Source organism: Rhamphochromis longiceps, linkage group LG23 (assembly GCF_057381845.1).
Source record: "Rhamphochromis longiceps isolate RC_006_pf linkage group LG23, R_longiceps_female_GT1.1, whole genome shotgun sequence".
NCBI classification, from domain to species: Eukaryota; Metazoa; Chordata; class Actinopteri; order Cichliformes; family Cichlidae; genus Rhamphochromis; species Rhamphochromis longiceps.
Window position 1 is genome coordinate 33,625,526 of NC_140578.1, and position 15,803 is coordinate 33,641,328.

General features: G+C 36.4%; 1 protein-coding gene and 1 long non-coding RNA gene across 2 annotated transcripts in view; one reads left to right on the forward strand and one right to left on the reverse strand.

The window, feature by feature from the left end:
• LOC146642424 (ATP-binding cassette sub-family C member 4-like) overlaps positions 1–15,803 on the reverse strand; it is a 53,834-nt gene that overhangs the window by 11,447 nt on the left and 26,584 nt on the right. The window contains exons 15-19 of the mRNA XM_085397166.1: positions 14,947–15,165; positions 13,046–13,183; positions 12,875–12,912; positions 8,449–8,573; positions 8,141–8,287 (exon numbers count right to left, since the gene is read on the reverse strand). Of these exons, the coding sequence (XP_085253292.1) occupies positions 8,141–8,287; positions 8,449–8,573; positions 12,875–12,912; positions 13,046–13,183; positions 14,947–15,165 (667 nt within the window). The remainder of the gene's footprint in view (positions 1–8,140; positions 8,288–8,448; positions 8,574–12,874; positions 12,913–13,045; positions 13,184–14,946; positions 15,166–15,803) is intronic.
• LOC146642425 (uncharacterized) lies at positions 9,382–12,495 on the forward strand. The gene is made up of 4 exons (XR_014909474.1): positions 9,382–9,451; positions 9,825–9,977; positions 10,348–10,435; positions 11,023–12,495. It is a non-coding gene; the product is annotated as an uncharacterized LOC146642425 (long non-coding RNA).

The following is a 15,803-nucleotide window of genomic DNA, read 5'->3' on the forward strand; positions in this document are numbered from 1 at the left end:
AAAAACCATAGTATATCTCTTATGTTATAGTATTACTACTAAGGCATAGTACTTGTGCCAAATCATAGTATTTGTTGCACATCATAGTATTGGAACCAAAACATAGTATTTGTCCCAAAGCATCGTATTTGTATGGAGTAATAGTATTTCTTCTAAATCATAGTATTACAATCAAATCTCAGTAGTTGTGTTAAAATGTAGTATTATTGCCAAATCATAGTATTTGTACCCAATCATAGTATTTTTGCCATGTCATCGTATTTGTGCCGAATCATGGTATTTTTGCCAAATCGTGGTATTTGTGCCCAATTAATAATTCTGTTATGTTATAGTATTACTACTAAGTCATAGTATTTCTGCGTTGTTATAGTATTTGTGCTAAAACGTAGTATCTCTGCCAAGTCATAGAATTAATGCAATTTCATAGTTTTTTTAGGAAATCTGTTATGTTATAGTATTACTACTAAGTCATAGTATTTCTGCCAAAACATAGTATTTGTGCCAAAGCATCGTATTTGTATGGAGTCATAGTATTTCTTCTAAATCATAGTATTTCAATCAAATCTTAGTAGTTGTTGTTAAAACGCAGTATTATTGCCAAATCATAGTATTTGTACCCATTCATAGTATTTCTGCTAAATCATAGCATTTGTTCCAAATCATGGTATTTGTGCAAAAACATAGTATGTCTGCAAAACCATAGTATATCTCTTATGTTATAGTATTACTACTAAGGCATAGTATTTCTGCCAAATCATAGTATTTGTGTGAATTTGTATACTGTAATATCACTGTATTATGTAGTGGCTAAGTAGGGGCTGTTTACTAAGTGCATCAGTGTAAATAGGTCATCTCTTGTGTTGGAGTGCCCTCTTGTGGCGCCTTTTGGGTAGTGCCTTAGTAAACGGGAACCCTGTAAAAAGTGGCATCAGACTGATTTGTAGTGGAGGAATTTGTTACCAGTTTTCTTAATCTTTAATCTGTATGCATGTTGTAATGCATACCCTGTTCTTAATCATAGAAACCACACCATATCACCTCTCCACATCCTCCTACTGTATGCCATACCTCCCTGTACCATCCATCTGACCGCAATAAACTCCACCTCGTGGTAATCTAATCCCTGGATGTCAGCCTCTCCTTCTGACCGAGGATAGTTATAGTATTTGAGCCAAATCATAGTATTTGTGCTAAAACATAGTATTTCTTCCAAATCATAGTATTTGTGCCAAAGTATAGTATTTCTTCCAAATCATAGTATAAATGCACAATAAAGGTTCTTGAGCCACATCAGTGTTTGTGCCAAATCTTAGTATTTCTTCTAAATCCTAGTAATTCTGCTCAATGATAGAATTTCTGCTATGCTGTAGTACTTTTTTCCTAGATTGTAGTACTTCTGCTAAGTCAAAGTATTTCATGTAAATCATAGTATTTCTACCAAGTCCCAGTGTTTCTGCTAAATCATAAATAAGGTTTTAGTACAAATTGTATGATTTGGCAGAACTTTCTGTGTTCCAGCACAAATGCTATGATTTGGCAGGAAAAAAATATTATTTAGTATAAATACTAAGTTTTAGCAGAAATACTATGTTTAAACTTTAAAAAATTCTGCTATTTCTGATGATGTGTGTTATGACTTTTGACCATTGAAATGAATGGAACACATTATCAATGTGGTCACTGATTTTGCATGATGGGCTGAGCTGTGTTTTAGCTCAGTGAGATAAGCATCCGTTCTCAGACTGGGAGGCCTGGGTTCAAATCCAGCTTATGGCAACATTTCTTTCACTTAACAGTTAAACTATTTTTTAACTCTTTTCAACACAAATTTCATCTTTTTCACCCCTTTTCAGCAAAATTTTCAGTTTTTTTAACCCCTTTTCAGCACAAATCCAAACCTTTTCAGCAAAAACCTCTTTTCAGCAGAATTCTGCTCATTCACCTCTTTTCAGCAGAAATTCTGCTGATTGAACTCTTTTCAGCAGAATTTTCACCTCTTTTTTTACCCAAATTCTGCTTATTCACCTCTTCTGATAAATTTTCAGCCTTTCCACCTCTTATCAGCACAATTCTCAGCAGCTTCTGCTCATTTCAGCACAATTGTCAATCTCTCCACCTCTTCTTTGTGAGAAAGTGTTTGGCTCAGTGAGCTAAATAGCTGCCCTTTGACCAGGAGGTCCAGGTTCAAATCCTGCTCAGGGCAGCTTTTTTTTTTTTTTCTTCAACTTTTTCAGCTTTTTTCAGCAGACATCTGCAGCGTTAAGGCATCCACACTGCATTTTCGCAGGAAATGCACATTTTTTCTAGTTGTGTGGATGCCTTAATAGGCATCCACACTATTGAGATCCTGTTTCTCTTTCTTCTTTATTATTATTCCGGGTGTTTCCGTACACTTTTTGCCGTGGATCTACTTCCACAATTTTTGTGCTATTTTCACCGTTCAAACTCTAAACTGTTCTGCTCTTTCTGCTAATGCCGGCTATGACTTTTGGTGTTTATTACTATTATACTTTTTAAAATATTACACTTTTTTCCTTTAATTTGTCCCATTGAAATGAATGGGAAACTTCCACAATTCTGCTAAAACTTTCTTGTCTTTGAAACTTAACTACTGCCTCATACTTTCACCTAGAAACTCCATTCAAACTTTAAAATGTTCTCAAATGATTTGGCTATTCCTGTATGATTCAGCTTTTTCAGATCTTCTACCGTTTTAATCTTATCCCTCTTTGAGTTTTCAGTTGCAAAATTGTGATTTTTCAGAAAATACATGCGTTGCTATGGTTGCTATGCAATTAACTCAGAGGGGACAGTGAAACTGTTTGAATTTTCTCTTCATGTCCAAACAACTTCTTGCTACTCGCTCAATTTCCACTCAAGCCCCACAAATTATACATCAAAACGTAGGTATTTTTGCTGGCTTTCAGAAAATGTCCCTATCATTGTTGTGGGACTCATAGATATTTTGCAAATCTCCTCAGAGTAACACAAAGTCAGAAAACTCTCCATATAAACTCAATGGAGAGTTTGTTCAAAATCACCGCTGGATTTCTCTAATGAGAGGCATTTTCAAATTGTCATATCTCCTTAACGAAGCGAAGTTAAGACATGAGGCTTGTCCCCGTATATGTTCAGACACTCCTGACGCTCATAATTCAAGAATTTCTTTCTCACCTATTACCATTCTGAAATGAGTTGGACTTGTTTGAGGGTAAGAAATTTGTCCCTCGCTCAGATTTCATCAGATTTCAATCTCTGGAAATGAACCACTTTTTTCTCTCGTCATATCTTTTTGATGGATTTCCACAGAGCCCTGAAAATTTCCATGACTGTTCACCAAAGCCTGCTGTTTCTTACGGTGAAAGAATGATTTTGATGCTCCATATAGATTTAGAGTTACCAAAGGTTGTTTGAGCACAAGTCAAGGCAGTTTTTGCTTCGCCTCTACTCAGTTACAGTGTATTACAAGTCATATATCTTTAATAATTTATTTTTTATCTCTGAATTATGAAGACCTGAAGATTCCCCCATCTCTTCTGAATAAAACGATGCCTGAATGACCGTTCTAGCCTCTACGGTTAGGAAATTATGGCCATTTGTTCGAGGGGAATCCTGAATGTCAGAAATACACTGAAGAAAACTCACACCTCTCTCTGTGCCTGCGTGTGTAAGGGCTGACTACAGCAGGTGCAGCTAATTTAACTGACCTACATATACCAAGCCCAGACTCTCAACAGCTCCTGTTCCCTTTACTGTCTGTGTATGTGTGTCTGTGTATCAATATTTCTCCTATGTTTAGGTATTACTCCTCAATCATAGTATTTCTGCTAAAGCAAAGTACTTCTACTACATCTTAGTACTTCTGCTAAATCATAGTATTTCTGCCAATTCATAGTATTTGTGCAAAATCATGGTATTTGTGCAAAATCATGGTTTTGGGGCCAAACATTTCTGTTATTTTATAATATATGTGCTGAATATATTATATGTGCCAAATCATAGTATTTATCCCAAATTATAGTATTTATGCCAAATTACAGTATTTCTGCTAAACCAGAGTATTCCTGCCAAATCATAGTATTTGTACTGAAACATGGTACTTCTGCCCAATCATAGTATTTGTACTAAATCATAGTACTTGTGCCAAATCATAGTATTTATACCCAATCATAGTATTTCTGCTAAATCATAGCATTTGTGCCAAATCATGGTATTTGTGCAAAAACATAGTATGTCTGCAAAACCATAGTATATCTGTTATGTTATAGTATTACTACTAAGGCATAGTATTTCTGCCAAATCATAGTGTGTGTGCCAAATCGCAGTATTTATACCAAATCACAGTATTTGTGGTAAAACATAGTATTTCTGCCATATTGTGGTATTTGTGCAAGAACATTGAACTGTTATGTTATAGTATTACTACTAAGTCATAGTATTTCTGCATTGTTATAGTATTTGTACTAAAACGTAGTATCTCTGCCAAGTCATAGAATTACTGCAATTTCATAGTTTTTTTTAGGAAATCTGTTATGTTATAGTATTACTACTAAGTCATAGTATTTCTGCCAAATCATAGTATTTGTGCCAAAGCATCGTATTTGTATGGAGTCATAGTATTTCTTCTAAATCATAGTATTTCAATCAAATCTCAGTAGTTGTTGTTAAAACGCAGTATTATTGCCAAATCATAGTATTTGTACCCAATCATAGTATTTCTGCTAAATCATAGCATTTGTGCCAAATCATGGTATTTGTGCAAAAACATAGTATGTCTGCAAAACCATAGTATATCTCTTATGTTATAGTATTACTACTAAGTCATAGTATTTCTGCGTTGTTATAGTATTTGTGCTAAAACGTAGTATCTCTGCCAAGTCATAGAATTAATGCAATTTCATAGTTTTTTTTTAGGAAATCTGTTATGTTATAGTATTACTACTAAGTCATAGTATTTCTGCCAAATCATAGTATTTGTACTAAATCATAGTACTTGTGCCAAATCATAGTATTTGTTGCACATCATAGTATTGGAACCAAAACATAGTATTTGTCCCAAAGTATCGTATTTGTATGGAGTAATAGTATTTCTTCTAAATCATAGTATTTCAATTAAATCTCAGTAGTTGTGTTAAAATGCAGTATTATTGCCAAATCATAGTATTTGTACCCAATCATAGTATTTTTGCCAAATCGTGGTATTTGTGCCCAAATAATAATTCTGTTATGTTATAGTATTACTACTAAGTTGTAGAATATCTGTTATGTTATAGTGTATCTGCGGAATATAGTATGTGTGCCAAATCATAGTATTTATACCAAATCACAGTATTTGTGCTAAAACATAGTATTTCTGCCATATTGTGGTATTTGTGCAAGAACATTGAACTGTTATGTTATAGTATTACTACTAAGTCATAGTATTTCTGCGTTGTTATAGTATTTGTGCTAAAACGTAGTATCTCTGCCAAGTCATAGAATTACTGCAATTTAATAGTTTTTTTTAGGAAATCTGTTATGTTATAGTATTACTACTCAGTCATAGTATTTCTGCCAAATCATAGTATTTGTGTGAATTTGTATACTGTAATATCACTGTATTATGTAGTGGCTAAGTAGGGGCTGTTTACTAAGTGCATCAGTGTAAATAGGTCATCTCTTGTGTTGGAGTGCCCTCTTGTGGCGCCTTTTGGGTAGTGCCTTAGTAAACGGGAACCCTGTAAAAAGTGGCATCAGACTGATTTGTAGTGGAGGAATTTGTTACCAGTTTTCTTAATCTTTAATCTGTATGCATGTTGTAATGCATACCCTGTTCTTAATCATAGAAACCACACCATATCACCTCTCCACATCCTCCTACTGTATGCCATACCTCCCTGTACCATCCATCTGACCGCAATAAACTCCACCTCGTGGTAATCTAATCCCTGGATGTCAGCCTCTCCTTCTGACCGAGGATAGTTATAGTATTTGAGCCAAATCATAGTATTTGTGCTAAAACATAGTATTTCTTCCAAATCATAGTATTTGTGCCAAAGTATAGTATTTCTTCCAAATCATAGTATAACTGCATAATAAAGGTTCTTGAGCCACATCAGTGTTTGTGCCAAATCTTAGTATTTCTTCTAAATCCTAGTAATTCTGCTCAATGATAGAATTTCTGCTATGCTTTAGTACTTTTTTCCTAGATTGTAGTACTTCTGCTAAGTCAAAGTATTTTATGTAAATCATAGTATTTCTACCAAGTCCCAATGTTTCTGCTAAATCATAAATAATGTTTTAGTACAAATTGTATGATTTGGTGGAACTTTCTGTGTTCCAGCACAAATGCTATGATTTGGCAGGAAAAAAATATTATTTAGCATAAATACTAAGTTTTAGCAGAAATGCTATGTTTAAACTTTAAAAAATTCTGCTATTTCTGCTGATGTGTGTTATGACTTTTGACCATTGAAATGAATGGAACACATTATCAATGTGGTCACTGATTTTGCATGATGGGCTGAGCTGTGTTTTACCTCAGTGAGATAAGCATCCGTTCTCAGACTGGGAGGCCTGGGTTCAAATCCAGCTTATGGCAACATTTCTTTCACTTAACAGTTAAACTTTTTTTAAACTCTTTTCAACACAAATTTCATTTTTTTCACCCCTTTTCAGCAAAATTTTCAGTTTTTTTAACCCCTTTTCAGCACAAATCCAAACTTTTTCAGCTCTTTTTCAGCAAAAACCTCTTTTCAGCAGAATTCTGCTCAGTCACCTCTTTTCAGCAGAAATTCTGCTGATTGAACTCTTTTCAGCAGAATTTTCACCCCCTTTTTTTTGCCCAAATTCTGCTAGCACAATTGTCAATCTCTCCACCTTTTCTTTGTGAGAAAGTGTTTGGCTCAGTGAGCTAAATAGCTGCCCTTTGACCAGGAGGGCCAGGTTCGAATCCTGCTCAGGGCATCTTTTTTTTTTTTTTTGTTTTTTTTTGTTTCAACTTTTTCAGCTTTTTTCAGCAGATATCTTCAGCCGTTAAGGCATCCACACTGCATTTTCACAGGAAATGCAAATTTTTCTAGTTGAAATGGCTATCAGACAGGAGCCACTAATACAGTCTACTTTAGACCTATACATTCACATAAATAAACATAAGTAACACACTTTTAGATTACAGTCTCATGTAACAAGCAAAGTTTAGTTACAGGTCTTTCCAGAATATTAGTCTTTGTTTTTAAACGTGCAGATCGCACAAGTCCTTTTTTGTCACGAATGGCTTCCAGAACTCTTCCAAGTGGCCAGGAACCACGCGGTGCAGAAGAATCCATTATAATGACTATATCTCCAGGTTTTAGATTCTTCTTCTTTTGGTTCCATTTTTGTCTCTCCTGTAACAAAGGCAGGTATTCGCGTATCCATCGTTTCCAAAAAAGATCTGAGATGTACTGAGCCTGTTTCCATCTTCTCTTCAGATACATATCCTGAGGGTCAAATAGTCCGGGTGGTAAAGATGGTTTTCCTTTCATCAGGAGGATGTGATTTGGTGTAAGTGGCTCTAGGTCTTTTGGATCATCAGAAAGCTTTGTGATGGGTCTGTCATTTAAAATTGCTTCAATTTCACATAGAACCGTATTTAATCCATCGTCGTCCAACTGTTGTTGCTGAAGAACGGATTTCAGAATTCTTCTGATCATACGAATTATCCGTTCCCAAGTTCCACCATGATGTGATGCTCCAGGCGGATTAAAACTCCTGGCTCCTACAAGAGTCTTACATTTTACACCTTTAAACAATGGACCATGGTTCAGGGGGTTGGGAAGCTCATCTTGTAACCGGAAGGTTGCCGGTTCGATCCGAAGCTCTGTTTGTCTTGGTCGTTGTGTCCTTGGGTAAGACACTTCACCTGGTGATGGCCAGAGGGGCTGATGGCGCGATATGGCAGCCTCGCTTCTGTCAGTCTGCCCCAGGGCAGCTGTGGCTACAACTGTAGCTTGCCTCCACCAGTGTGTGAATGTGAGAGTGAATGAATAGTAGAATTGTAAGCGCTCGGAGGCTCTAGAAAAGCGCTATATAAATGCAATCCATTATTAACAAACACTAGGCAGATAAATATGTGACTGTTTCCTCTTAAAAATAAAAATAAATCCTGTGTAGGCCTCACCTATGGGGTTGACATCAAAGAAGCTAACAGGAGTGTGGAGCACAGCACTAAACATGCTGTTGTGAAGAGTCTGAGCTGATCTCACCAGCCCATGAAATATCACCAAACTCCTGGCAAAACCAAAGACCACAGCTGCTGCTGTCAAACCTAAAAGTAAACACAGCAGGACTATATTAAAAAAATAGTTTGGTATTTGATTTACAGCAGGATATTCTACCAAGTAATATAACATAATGGACACTAAACACATGGTAGTCAACAATAGTATGTGAAGATTTCAGTAAGAACTACAGGACTGAAAGGCTTACCTGAATAAATGCTGAGGTAAAAAGAGAGATTAAACTCTTGGTATGAACTAGTAACATTCATTCCACTTTTAAGGCTAACAGCAGTGACTCTGCTGTTTGTGCCGTTTGTAAAATCATCTCTTGCCCTGTCAGGTGAGAAGACAATTAAACAAAGTGTGAAACATAAGAACATCACTTAAACAGTCTAATAAAATGTTCTGTAATTAAATGAATAGAAAAGTAAGCTACTGGCTCTACACTGAAAAAAAGGGACTGGCCATCTCTTGGATTTATGTAAGCATCTTGCATGTATTTAACACAATTACCTCATGTTTTAAAGATAAATGTAACTATATAGTGTAAAAACTACATGATATGCAGAAAGGGTGTATTAAATTGTTCATATCATGTTCAGGTGAAGTAAGTCAATAAGATAGCAACGTTAAATCTCGTGAAACCACGCGTGATTTCATCTCGCGGGCTTTGGATCGTGGTTCAAAAAAGGCATCCATCTCAGTCAAGTCGAGCAGCCAACTCTACGTTTTTGGTATGTCTTGATTTTTTGAATTAATATTTACCATATTTCAGCCAAATGTAGTTAAACGTCTAGAGTGTCGCCATGTAACATGCTAAAAAAGAGCCATTAGCTTATTTGCTGTTTTATCTGTTGTCAAAGAATTGGCGCTTTTTCATTTGAATTTGTCTTTGGCACAAGAGCCGTAATATCACATTAAACCTAATTATGAGGCACTCATAACATAATTTGGTTTTCTGTGTGAATAGATTTGCCAACTGACTCTTCAGTTACATTGTGTATTTACTGCACCGTGGTGTTAGTGAGATTTTGGACATTGAACAGCTTTAGCTAATATCATTAGCGGCATTATGCTAGCTTACATCCCTACCCCTCCTGCCCTCACCTGCTGTCCTTTTCTTTTTGTTTTTTTGCTGCACATTGAGAGACCACATCTATTCTGCATTTCACCAGGAGTCAGCTGATGGATTGTGGGTTCAAGGTGTTATGGTAAGAAAGTATATTCTATTTTCGCTTAAGGTTTCTGTAACTTAATTATAATAGGTTTTGTATAATTATTAGGTGCATGCATACACAAATAGACCACCCTATTAAAACAACTGAGAAATCCAAAATCTGCCATAGGTTTAACTTATACCTGTATGTATTGTCAGAAAGGTGATTACTGGACTCACATTAATGCACACTTGAACTAAAATGAGGTTGTAACTTGTGGGTTCTTGGGTTGCAAATCAGAAACAAACATCTTTGGATTTTTTTAATCCCATAAGATCTGGAAACACAGTTTTTATTCAACAAAACATTACTGATTAACCAAGCACAGTGCCTGCTGTTATTTCAAAATTTCAAAATGTTATTTCAGATAAAATGCAGCATTCCAGTGCATCCCAACCATGCCTTTACAGTCAAGGTTTCTGACGGAGCTGAGTTTCTCTCTGACAGTCTGCTGAAAGTGTTTGCAAAGTGATCGGGGGAACAGTGCACAAAGCTAAAGGATGTAGCTGCCATGATGACAGTAAGAACTTTAAAATTCTTTAACTACAAAGTGTATATGTATTGCATTAGGTCAGTAAAAGATTTTTATGCTGCATCCATTGAAACAGTCAACTATTACCTGTGAGTACTGATTCCACTGAAAGGATGCCATTCTTTTTTGTCATGCATTTACTGGCCCACTGAGAAAAAATTATCTTTTTTTAAAAATATATGTTCTGGAAACTATATATCCATAAAGTTGATGTCAAACAGGAATTTTTGATATTGCTTTGTAGATGCTGGTGTTGCATGTTGACTGGTTTAAAAAGTCAAGTTTTTGTCTGGGATCATTTTCTTCTGTGCTACTGAAAAGTTCACAAATCTCTGTTTTCTTTGTTATAATACTTTAGGATGACATTAATGCTCAAAGGGAGTCTCATCAAAGTGCTCCGCATCTGTGTGAAAGACAATTGCAACATCTTGGTGCAGGAGTTCATGGTGAGTGTTTTATGAGTAGATTGTGGCTTTGCAACATTTAAAAATGCATTTAGTTATCCACTTGATCCTCATTGGACTGGTTAGGACCAGTAGTCCTCTTTAATAATTTGAAGTTCACATGAGGCCTAGTAGTGAACTCGGCCGCCGGCCCTTGAGGCCCCACCCCCCTATATTAGGGGTCACATCAGTGTGAAAAAACTTTAAATTTGTCATTCTAGTGAACAAAGAAAAATCCCCCCAATATTTACATTAGCTTTTGTTTGGAAAAAAAAAAAAAAAGACCAACTGACCAACAGCTAACCAAATTGTGGGGCTGAAAGTCTAAATTCTAACATCTTCTGAGTGACATAACCTGGATTTCTGATGGGCCGGTGTCTTTCTAACAAAAACTAATGTAAAGCATTTGAAATTATTATGTTTTTCACTCTCTCTTAGAAACTCTGTTAGACCATGAATGGCAGCATGGCAGGCAACTCTTTGGCTATAGCTATTTACTATGGTTTAAATTACTCTAACATTAGAACTGGTAGATTCAAAAGAGATGAGTTTAAAAGGGAATCTTAAAAAAATGTTTTGTGTTTAACCAGGACTTGACTGAGGCCACTGCACAGATTGAGAAAACCACAATGAACATCTGTCTCCAGAGATGCGCCAGGCAATGACTTTTCTGATGTTGGCATCATCATCGAGGGTATAGTAGTTCTTCAAGATCTGGATAACGTGACCTTTGCAGTAGCCATGCTGTTTGGACCTTTTTTATTCCTTCAATATGAGTTACCCATCACAGCTCTGCTACACTTTTGAGGTGATTCAATGGGTGGTAATGGAGTTGGATGCAACTCAGCTCTCAAGAAAAGCTCACAACTAAGACAAAACTGCTCCTGCAAGGAAAGCTCACTGTTATGCATGCAAGGTGATCAGCTCTAGGTGAGAGGACATTTAAATCTCACACTTGTTCTGCTGCATTTTTGAAGCTCAATTCCAGGAGCAGATCGCAGGGTTCATTTTTATATACTCTGCAACTGCCATGAGGACAAGCTGTTTTTGTTGTTGTTGTTTGTTTTTCCTTTTGCTCTGTACAAGTTCTCTGTTTGTCTGTTTGGCAGCATTTTTCAATTTCTGTTTGTATTTTTTCTTTTTTTTTACTAGTGAAGAGATGTAGCGTGAACAGTTATACAGTCTAAATATCCCATATGGGTCGTGTGAAATGGTATTTTCAGTTTCATTCAGTTGAAGTAAAGAACGTTGAATATTTCTAAGTATGCTGTTTTGAACCAAGATGTCACAGTATGATCAGTGCTGTAATTTTTGACAGTCACTGTATCAATGTTATTTTTGCGTCTCTTGAATAAAGTTTTTGACCTGCAAGTGCTAATTTCTTTAGTTATTGGGGTAAAATGGGTAATGTTAATAGGAAGGTGTTTGCCAATTCAGTAACCTAATTTAATGTTAATGGAAACTAACATTTCCTCAAATTGTTTAGTTATAATTGTTGTTTAACTGAATCTTGACGTCAGAGGCCTTAAATAGAATGTTTTGTATTGTCCTGTAACATTTTTCAAAAGAAACAGTCTAATTTCTTTGCTGTGATTGATTCCAGAGAACACGGAAGAACTGACATTATTTAACTGTTGATTTATATAGATTCAGTGGAGGAGTAATGTCAGTTTAATTCTTTACCTACTGTCAATGCAGTGAAATTAGACATTTTGTTTTTAAAGGTTACTGGTGGATGCCAGCAACCATCTTGGAAGAGAACAATACAATCTGTTATAAGGCCTCCATTTGAAAATTGTGTATTTGATACTAGAATATAATAGCAAAATGTAATTTGAAGATAACATGTAGTATTTAAGTGACCAAGTAGTATTGGGTAAAAGTTATTGAATGGTGTTGGGATAAAGTGAAAAAATTGTGAAGGATTAAAATATTCCAAGAGCTCAAATTACTTCATCAAAACATGTTTAAGTCACATTTTATCAACACAAATTGCACAGGTTTATTGAACATGAATAAATTGTGTTAATTTAACTCAATTGTTTAAGTTGCTGCCAAAGCAAAACATCTGTGGTCAACAAATGTCCACCATTGAATTAAGTAAATCCAACAACATATTTTTTTCAGTGTACAGAACTGGACTAAAGTCCTGATCTACCACTAATTTCTTTATACTTTGCTTGCAAAATGGGACACACGTGTAGTGAGTTATTGAAAACATACATAGAAATGCAGAACAGAAGGAAAAAATAGATTTATTATTTTTTTGCCTTCCCACTGTCCCCAAAGCGCTTGCTGTTTTATCAAATCTCTTTGTAGGGCCTTTACATTACAATATATCTAAAAACGTTTTAGCTCCTTAGAAGCAAATTATAAAGAAATGAGGTGTATCTCAAGACTTGCACAGTGTTACACAGTACTAAAAGTGTGTTGAGTTCTCACCAGTATACCAACCACCAGTCCTGAAGGATATATGCCACCTATTGAAAAGAAACAAACAATAAAAAAAAAGGTTCAACTTGGTTTTGTTTCTTATGTTCACAATGAATAAAAACATTGCATTAAAAATCTCCATTCACTTGCTAATGGTACCATAAGAGGTCTGTGACTTACCTCAGCTAGAATACTGAGAAATACTATAACCATTAAAACCAGAAGGCTACAGCCTGCCGTGAAGTATGTAAAATAAATGTGACTGCTGACATTTCCTTCAGCTCGTGTCTCCTCTGCAATAGTTTGAATAGCTTCAACCTGCAAAACAAGAAATGATCCAGGCACATCTTTATACTTGAACATAGTTTTACTGTTTGTAATCTCAGAACAAAGCTGACACTTCATGATAGTGCATCTAAAATAATATTAGTGAGAAATATATATATCATGAAAACCTGACCTCAACTCAACAGAACACCTTTAGGATGAATTAGAGCAAGGACCGTGAGCTAGTCCTTCTTGTCTGACCTGATAAATGTGTTTCTGGCTGAATGGTCAAATGAGCAAATACTTTTGACAGTATAGTTTTTTCTTATATATTTATTACATGTAACGTGAAATTTGACTGAAAGGAACCGTAGAGTAGGAAAAGGTGAGAATTCTTTCAAAGCTGTTGAAAGGATTGTCAAGAATAGCTGATTTAAGAAATTGGGAGACCTCACATGGAGCGGAAATGGACACATAAAGATGAGCTGAAAGCTGCCATCAAAGCAATCTTAGCTTCAGTAACAACTTTACAGTGCCTGCATGCTGATTACCTACACACCACATTACATGGATGCAGTAATTCAGTGTTAAGTGTATAAGTGCAGTGTATATGTACCATCCATTACCATATCATGTACCATGAATGAACACCACACAGCACCATATCAGCTCAATAAAGCACTTCACTCTCGGACTGCAGGCTTACTTGTTGTTGCTACAATATTTGGAAGGCAGAGCCTTCAGCTTTCAGGCCCCTCTCTGTACAGCCAGCTTCTAGTATGGATTCAGGAGACAGACACCATCACTACTTTTAAGATTAGACTTTTTATAAAGCATTAGTAAGAGCTGGATCAGGTGACCCTCAAGCCTCTTTTAGTTACACTGCAATAGGTCTAGGGTGCCATGATGCGCTAAGTGTTTCTTCTTCACTCATCTTTTTTTACTTTTTAAGAGGTTGAGGATTTGAGATAGTTGATTTGGGGTTAAATTTTCTGTGTTGTTTTAATTTTCATACATTTTCATGATTTTATTACTTCACCCCTTCACTTCACCCGTTGCCTACTGGTGGTGGTCAGAGGGCCCGGTGGCACCAGTGTCCGGCAGCCTCGCCTCTGTCAGTGCGCTCCATGGCAGCTGTGGCTACAATGTAGCTTGCCATCAGCAGTGTGTGAATCTGTGTATGAATGTGTGTGTGAATGGTGAATGACTGAATGTCGTGTAAAGCACTTTTTGGGTCCTTAGGGACTAAGTAAAGCACTATGCAAATACAGGCCATTTACCATTTATTAACACATTAACTAATTACTTAGAGCAGGGGTGCCCAATCCCAGTCCTCGAGAGCTACCGTCCTGTAGCTTTTAGATGCATCCTTGTTCAAATCAAATGAATCAAATGAATGGCTTGTTATCAGGCCTTTGCCAAACTTGATGGCATGCTGAAGAGGTAATCAAACCGTTTGATTCAGCTGTGTTGGAGTAGGGATGCATCTAAAAGCTGCAGGACAGTAACTCTCGAGGACTGGGATTTGGCACCCCTGACTTAGAGTAAGTGAACTTCTCCAATAGCTACCTGAAGTTAGCATATCTTTTCTAGCCAAATGGCTATCAGATAATATCTACAAATGTCACATATTAGAAGAAGTAATAAATGGACTTGTTTATATACCATGGTACCATATAGAAACTTTAAAGAAAAAGAGAAAGGACAATGCATGGGGGTCTATGAAAATTAATTACATTTTTAAAAAACTGAAGGTAAAACAACACTATTTTGTAAAAATAGCAATGTTCAATCTCTTTAGTAAATATACATACAGGAAGATGCTCAGTGTAGGTGCTTTCTGGTGGAAGGGGGTAGTTGAGGAAACAGTGTGAACTGTGAGAATCATTTGTCCACCGACTTTGTAAAGACAGTTTTTCTGGGTCAGCAAATGGAGACAATTGCTCCTGCTCCTCATCACGTCTCAGCAGGGACACCATATCGAGGTCAGAGGACTGCAGCTCACTGTAGCTTCCCTGGACCATGATTTGACCCTAAAGATGCAACAAAGGAAATCAGTTACTGGACATCTAGGCTGCTGTTCTTTTGGTATATGGATAGTCCAATGGGGGGAAAGGGGGTTGTTCACTGTTTGTAACCCCTGTAGGCTCTACCCTACAGGGGTACCCCAAGACAAACCTTTGCACTTAACCAAGTGAATCTGGAATCTGGGACTCTATAACCCCCTAAAACCCAGTGCATACAATCCACATCTCCCTTTGAAACACGGGAACAGGTAGAAGTCAAAGGCGTCAAAGGCTTCAATGTAGGAAAGTGTTTACTGAAACTTCTCCAAACAAAGAAATCAAACTCATAAAACCCGAGAAGAATGAGTACTGAGGTCAATCTTAAGGGTGGGTCTGTATGGTCAATGAAACTTTGGAACTCCAAATGTGTGCTCCAAACACAAATACAAAACATCTTAACCACACGGAAAACCATTTTATAAATCTGTACATCCAAACCTAAATAAATGCTGCTTGTTTACGCACAACTTCAAGTTCAGAAATTTGATTATGTTCTTTCAAAAAATCTTCCTGTGCACACAAATATCTAAAAATACACATAACCCTTTGCCTCACTTACAAAACCTTAAGTGCACATGCACGAATCATTCATTACATACAGGTCA